Source organism: Molossus molossus, unplaced genomic scaffold (assembly GCF_014108415.1).
Source record: "Molossus molossus isolate mMolMol1 unplaced genomic scaffold, mMolMol1.p scaffold_m16_p_8, whole genome shotgun sequence".
Lineage (NCBI taxonomy): Eukaryota > Metazoa > Chordata > Mammalia > Chiroptera > Molossidae > Molossus > Molossus molossus.
Window position 1 is genome coordinate 106,842,664 of NW_023425402.1, and position 7,292 is coordinate 106,849,955.

At 60.3% G+C, this 7,292-nt stretch overlaps 1 protein-coding gene across 3 annotated transcripts in view; it reads left to right on the plus strand.

Annotated features, from left to right (window-relative positions):
* The window catches only part of IGF2R (insulin like growth factor 2 receptor), a 99,058-nt gene extending 94,557 nt beyond the window's left edge, over positions 1–4,501 (plus strand). The window contains exons 46-48 of one of the 3 annotated variants that reach the window (XM_036248039.1): positions 1,188–1,340; positions 2,132–2,201; positions 2,750–4,499. In XM_036248039.1, coding sequence (XP_036103932.1) covers positions 1,188–1,340; positions 2,132–2,201; positions 2,750–3,154 — 628 coding nt within the window. In that variant the 3' untranslated portion in view covers positions 3,155–4,499. Of the gene's footprint in view, positions 1–1,187; positions 1,341–2,131; positions 2,202–2,749 lie in introns of all 3 variants that reach the window. The other 2 variants (XM_036248040.1, XM_036248041.1) reach the window with 2 other exon arrangements.
* Positions 4,502–7,292: the final 2,791 nt, after the last annotated feature.

A 7,292-nucleotide genomic window follows, 5' to 3' on the forward strand; every position in this document is an offset into this window, starting at 1 on the left:
AAAAATAGAAACACGTTTGGAAATTAAATCACACTTCTAAATAGTTTGTGGATCACAGAAGAAACCAGAAGTAGAAATGAAAACACACTCAGACCTGAGCAAGAAGGAACATCTGACGTCCAGCACCGGGTCCGTGTCACTCGAGGTGTTCCCGTGCCTGGCCGGTCCTGCTCAGCCGGGCTCTGGGTTCGAGGGCAGTCCGCAGACTGTGCCGTGTGTCTGTCGTGTGGCGGTGGCCCCTCGAGCATATGGCAGCAGTTACGTCCCAGCTGAGCTGAACTCTCTTTGATGACCTGGAGCCCGGCTTACTTGACATAAGCTGAGTTTGATTGGAGTGTTACTCTTCTGTGGTCTTGTTGGTTGCTGTCTGACCCCAATTACTTGAATTAAGCAGTTTTCCAAATCAACGGCCAGCTGCTTCAGCACCTACCTGACTTCATGACTGTGTACGGCCCGTTGAGTTCCTCTTATCCCGAGCAGTCCAGGTGTTTCTTGCCACCGTAGTCTGCCTTCTCGGGATGGGGGAGCATTTCTGGGCATGGTTCTGGTACTGTAGGCTGGTGGCCCTGGGTGACCGAGGGCCAGGAGGACTAGACGTGTCATGACTCCGATGTCTCGTTCTCTGAGCAGAGAGAGGTCGGCGAAGATGTGTCTAATTTTATATTAGTTATTTTTGACCGTTCAGTGTCGCGGAAACACACTGCTTCTCCTCATACGTGGGTGGCAGCTGTGGAATCTTGGCCGACTGAACAACTGTGTTGGTCACTAGCCCTGCCTCCTGGGACTTAGCAGGCCTGGATGGAGAATGGCTGGATGGGCGCCTGTGCCGTGCCCGTGGTGGCCATGGATGTCCCCTCACCCCTGAGGAGTGCTGAGGCTGTGTCCTGTGCTGGGCCGGGGTCACCGTGGGGGCGGAGTCCTGGGACATGGCTGTGGTCAACCTCCAGGTCCTTGCATCTGTGTCCTGAGGCTCTGCAGAGGGACGAGCAAGGACCGTGGAGTATGTGCCTCAGAGCTCAGCTTCCTGGTGTCCTTTCTCATGGCCATGTGGCTCGGGGCAGTGTCCCGCCTGCCTTTCGATGTTCCTGCCTGAACCGGTCATCGGAACAGCTTTGCGTTGCTGAGTCGGGGGGATCTCGGGTCGTCGCTGCGGCGGCAGTGCCCCGAGTGACAGGACTGCCTTCCAGGGTGGGCTTCGGCGGCGAGGACGCTGACGAGGACACGCAGGAGCACCAGGGGCTCTCGGAGAGGAGCCAGGCGGTCGGGGCGGTCCTCAGCCTGCTGCTGGTGGCGCTCACCGGCTGTCTGCTGGCCCTGCTGCTCTATAAGAAGGAGAGACGGTAAGGACGGGAAGGGGGTGGTGGCCGCGAGACCAGGGGTCAGGATCGCTTCTTGGGTTCAGGTTTTTGGGGCCCAACAGCAACCAAAGTCCTAAGGCAAAACTATGGGAGTGTCTCCAGTTGCATTTTACGAACGTCTGCATGTCTGTGGCGAAGTGTCCCGTTTGAGCAGGGCTGTGGGACCTGCCCCAGGTGCTAAGTCAGGCCCGCTGCCCGCGCCCGGCAGGCACCTGTGGGCTCTTCCTGGCTGGCCGGGCTCCAGGCCCCCTGTCTCTGGATGTGCACAGAGGGACGGAAAGCTCGCACCTGTCATGAGCGGAGTTCCTTCCGACCCTCTTCCCTCGCCGCGGAGGCGTCACGTAGCCGCACCGCCCTCTGGGCCCCCCTCCGTGGGGCGGGGTCACTCAGCGCACGTGACTTTCCCACGTGACTGCGCACGCACTCGAGCTGTGTGCGAGCTGTGTGCGGTCAGCCCTGGCCCCAGGGCAGAGGGGCAGGCCAGCTCCGGGCCCCCGCCCCCTCTCATCTGCCACGAGCCAGAGGCCAGCAGAGGGTCTGGGTGTGAGCCGGCCTGGGGTCAGTCACCTGCCCACAGGGTCCGGCACAGCCTTGGGGTTCAGGAAGGCTCGCTCTAGGCCTCCCAGACCGCCAGGGGGTGGGCAGCATCCAAAGCCACGGCCGGCCCCCGAGCGTTCTGTGCGGAGCTGGCTGGTCGCCGGCGTCCTGCGCGGGGTGCGCCGCGGGCGTGCGGGGCGGGGCGGGCGGCACGCGGAGTGACGGGTCTCTTGCAGGGAGACGGTGCTGAGTAAGCTAACCACCTGCTGCAGACGGAGCGCGAACGTGTCCTACAAGTACTCGAAGGTAATCCCGCTCCCGCCCCCGCCGCCGGACTCGGCGCCCTCTCCGCCGTCTGGCCCAGAACAGGGGAAGGTCGCTGGCCTGAGCCCGGACACGTTTGTCTGCGGCTGAGTCCGCAGCGCGTCCCGCGGGCTGCCCGCGCGTCCCGGGGTCCCGGGCTCGTCTAGAACACGCGTCCGTGATGGAGCAGTGCGCGCCTGCGCCCGCTGTCCTTCCGCGGGTTTCGGAGGCGCCGCTTGGACCGAAGGGCACTCGTGTGCTCGTGGCTCTTGACGGCCCAGCCAACTGCCCTCTGAGAGGCGCGTCTTGGCTCGACCGCCCTCGCTTCCCGCCCGGGCGCTGGCTCTTGAGTGCGGGAGGAGCCCGGGCTGGCTGCGCTCCTGCCCCTCGCGGCCCCGTCTGCCTGGTTGGGCCTTGGCAGGAGCTGCCGGTCCCAGCCTCACCTTCCTCTCCTGGTGGGAAAGAGGCCCTGACTCGGCGGGTTGCGGAAGGAGGGCACCGGGGAGAACGGGGTCTCGGTGGGCTCCATGCGCCCCGCGTTGTCCCGGCAGGTCAACAAGGAGGAGGAGGTGGACGAGAACGAGACTGAGTGGCTGATGGAGGAGATCCAGGTGGCGCCCCCGAGGCCCGGGAAGGAGGGGCAGGAAAACGGCCACATCACCACCAAGTCTGTGAAAGCCGAGGCCCTGACCTCCCTGCACGGGGATGACCAGGACAGCGAGGACGAGGTCCTCACCATCCCCGAGGTGCGCGTCCACTCGGCCAGAGGAACGGGGCCCGAAAGCACCCACCCGATGAGAAACCCCCCGAGGAAGATGCTCCGGGATGACCGGGTGGGGCTGGTGAGCGAGAAGGCGAGGCGGGGCCCACCCCGCGCTGCGGTGCTGAAGCCCGGCGCCCCCGGCAGCCTGGCATCCTTCCATGACGACAGCGACGAAGACCTCTTAAACATCTGAACCCCGGTGCCCGAGGGGTGTGGCCGATGGCCCAGCCAGGCACCTTCAACCAAATAAGACTTCAACTCAATGATGCTTCTGTCATTTTTGCCTTTAACAGAAACTGTTTCAAAAGGGAAGAATTTTTGTGAAGGGGGAGAGGGTGAGGAGGTCCGGCACCACTCATCCGTGGTCGATCATGTCATGGAATGAGGCATCACTTCCGTTGCCAAAGGGTGGTGCTAGGGCCCCGGGTTTTGTCCCACGTCCTCATTTGAAAGCGTGGCCGCCGTGCGCTCCATACCCGCGCCGGAGCCCCGCGCCTGGGGACAGAGGGCTCTGTTTGAGGAAGCCCTTGCTGCTTTAGGCCCTGAGGGTATTTGACCATCATATTTTAGCATTTAACTCTCTCCTCCTATTTATTGACTTTGACAATTACTCAGGTTTGTGAAAAAAGAAAAAAAAAAAACAAAAAAAAACAAAACAAACCACCCAACAGTTTCTTCCCGCCGGCAGGGGGTGTGCTGGTTCAGCCATGTCCGAGGGGGAGCTGTCGGTGCTGGGTTGGTTTCATATGAAATTTTGAACTGGTCAATAATGTATCCTCTAAGTTAGAATATTCCATTGTGTCTCTTTTCTTCTTGGCTTTTCTGTTTCTTTCGGGCCCACGTACGTGCACACACATACACACACGCACGCGCGCACGCGGGTCCCCGAGTGCCTAGGCTTCGGAGCGTTCGCCTGCTCCACGCCTTTAGTAAGTAACGGCTGCAGCTTTTTGCATGACATCTAAAGTCCTAGGTGCCCAGAGCACATGTATCAGTATTTCTTTTGCTGGCTGATGAATTCACACAACCCACCCAAAGATTGATTTTTGTGAGTTGAGATGTCAGAGAAGATAACTTTATAGGTCTCACCTCTTCAGGTTCTCCTGATACCACCATTACTGTGCTTATTTTTTTAAGAAAAAAGTGTTTATCAACCATTTGACCTATAAGAAGCCTTAAACCGCACAGTGAGTGACTTACGGAGGTGGCGTGAAAGCAGATGGGCCTGAACTGCGCCCCCGGCGTTGGGCTTGGGCTCCAGCTGCGGAGGGGCCGCGGCCAGGCCTCTGCTGCAGGGCGGGTGGGGCAGCCCTGCTCCCTGCCCGCCGCTCTCGGGCTCCTTTCTCGAAATGTTTGATGAGTTACTTTCTCTTATTCTAGAATTGTACGTAGACTCAGTGGCAGTCACCTACCGGGACGCAGACCGCCCTGCGGATGCATTGGTCTGCACTCGGCGTGGCTGGCTCGTTTGATTTCAACATGAGTATTTTTTAAAATTGATTTCTTTCCTCATTTTTTTTTCAATCAAATTTACTGTAATATAAAGTATTCAACAATTTCAATAAAAGATAAATTATTAACTGAGTGTTACTGCTTTTTGGCCGAGCGGGCTGGCTGCCCGTCTGTTCTCCTGTGAGGTGGCAGGTGTTTGCGTTCGGGCTCCGGCTGCAGCGGGCTGGCTGCCCGTCCCAGCAGCACCCGTTTTCTCTGGGGTCTTTCCCATGTGTGGGGTGACCCGAGCCCCCCGTGCCGCCTTGGCGTCGTCCGGGTCTGCCGTCTCCCCTCTTCGAGAAAGCAGACCTGAGTACTCCCTGTCCGCCAGAGCAGCGCCGTGGAGGGGGTCCGAGGGTGCCGTGCCGTGTCCTGGTGTGCAGCCCTGTCCGCGGGGGCGCCCTGGTGCGCGGGGTCACGGGAAAGCAGACAAGCAGGAAGCTGCTCGTTGCCAAGCCCAGCTTCTCCAGTGGTGCCCTGCCCTTTATCCACTTCTCCGATCGTCGGGGAGCCAGCGCCTTATCGCGTGCTGGCATTTTACAGCTTCGTTGAGGTCCCGGAACCACTGAAGAGGGGTGCTTCTGCCCCGTTCCTTCGTTTGTTCTCCCTCATTTGAGCGCTCGCGTGTTGGGGTCGCGGCACTGCCAGCCCCTGGTGCCTCAGAGTGTGACCTTATTCGGAGAGAGGGTCTTCGCAGAAATAATCAGGCTAAAGGGAGGTCAGCGAGGTGGGCCCTAACCCACCATGACCAGTGTCCTTACGGAAGGGAGAAATGGGGACCCAGAGGCAGACACACAGGGAAGAGGATGTGAAGACCCGGGGGGGAGACAGCAAAGGACAGAGGCCTGAGCAGAACTTCCCTCCGCCCCAGAAGGAGCTGGTCCTGCCCACCCCTTGATTTTGGACTTCTGGCCGCAGAGCGGGAGGCAGAATGCCCTTCCCTTCCCGCCCTCGTCCACAGTGCAGAGTCCGCAGCCCTAGAAGTGAATCCGGGGGGCCCGGCGGGGGTGGCGCACGTGGAGAGCCGCCCACGGCTGTGCCAGGCTCAGGAGCTCGGGGCGCGGCGCCGTCTAGGCCTCTGTACCATGCCTGCCTGTCTGTCCCTGGGACTAACTGAAGACGTGGTGCAGAAATTCCACCGGCTTTCTTGCCCGTTCATCCGTTCAAAGAGCTGGTCCCGAATGCTTTTCAGCCAGGGTTCGCAGCACGGGTGCAGCTGTTTCTGAGGCCCAGGGTCCCCAGTCTCCTTTTCTGCTTTGGATTTTCACGAGACCAGTCTGGGGAAGGCTTTCTATTCAAGACGGGGAGTTGATGGACCATCAGGAGGTCACTGAATTCTGTGCCCTGCCGTGCCCCGGAGCCAGGGCCTTGAGCTCTGAGTCCATCACTGGCCCCGGCCCCATCACCTTCGGTGTGGTCCGCAAGCAGAACAGCTTTACATTTTTAAACGGCTGAAGGAAAAAGGATGATATTACATGGCACGTGGAAGTCACACGAGAGTGAAACCTCAGTGTCCCCGAGGGAAGTGTTATTGGAAGTCCCCACGTGATTCCTTTACCTCCCCTCTGGGCCGCATCCGCCCCAGGACCGTGGGCGGGACGGCAGGCGAGGGACTGACCCCGTGGGCCTTGGCTTCTCGTGCCTCAGGCGCCGGCGAGGTCACGTTCGGTCGCAGGCAGTATGCTCAGGGAGGCACCTGCTGTCGTCCGGAAGCTCAGGATGGTGGCACCCAGGCCTTTCCCGGTTGGCTTTGGCCGCAGTCCTTGGGTGCTTCTCCCTCTACAGTTATGATCGCCAGGGTGCTCTAGTCACCTCTGCGTGCTCCTGTGGACCGCAGGCCGACGCTCCAACCGCCGAGCCAAACCGGCCAGGGCTCTGCGTGCTCCTGAAGCAGGCTGGAGGGGCGGGCGGGGACGGGAGGGCGATGCAGGGCAAGGGAAGGGTCCCCAATCTCTGGTGGGGGACCACTGGGGACAGCCCCTGCCCGGAGCTGGGGCAGGTTTCTCCACGGAGAAAAGTGAGTGATCGGGGGTCAGGTCTGGCCTGGCCTGGCGCGGGGACAGTGGGGACAGGGAAGGACCCAGCTTTGTCCCCATGGTGTGTTGAAAGCGGGACCTTCACACCCCGGCGACTTCCCACGCAGAGCTGTCCTGTCCGGGGAGCTGGCCCATGTTAGAAAGGCCCAGGAGTCGTCCGGTGTCAGTTCTGACCCTTCGGGCTAACAGTCGTGTGGGTTTGCCCCCCAAAAGCGATTCTCTGCGACGCCAGCGGGGTGTCCTACCTTTTCACTTGCTTCTGATGCTGTTTGCCTGGTGACAGCATCAGATCCCATAGCTGAGGCCTTGGTCCCACGAGCCCGCCCCCCACTTCAGATGCTAATCAGAAGTCGTAGGTCCCCAGGTTCCCACATTCTGCCCGATTTGGCTGCCAGTCGGGGTTCCCGTGACCCCTCCTCTTGGATTTGATTACTTGCTAGGGCGGCTCACAGATCTCAGGGGGACACTTATGTCGACCAGCTTACTGTGGGACGTGATAAAGGACACAGACGAACAGCCAGGTAGAGGGATGCACTGGGTAGGTCTGGAGGGTCCCACGCACAGCAGCCCTGTCTCTGTGGAGCTGGTCGGCACCCTCCCGGTGTGGGTGTGCTTGCCACCCTCACGTGGGCACAATCAATCACTGCAGTTACTACACTGCCGGCCCCTCTCCATTCCCGAGAGAGTGGGGGAGGGGTGGACAGTTCCCACCTCCTAACCATGACCTGGTCTTTCCTGTGACCAGGAGCCCAGCAGAGTCACCTTGTTAGAAAGAAACAAAACACTGTCACCCAAGGGTTTCTG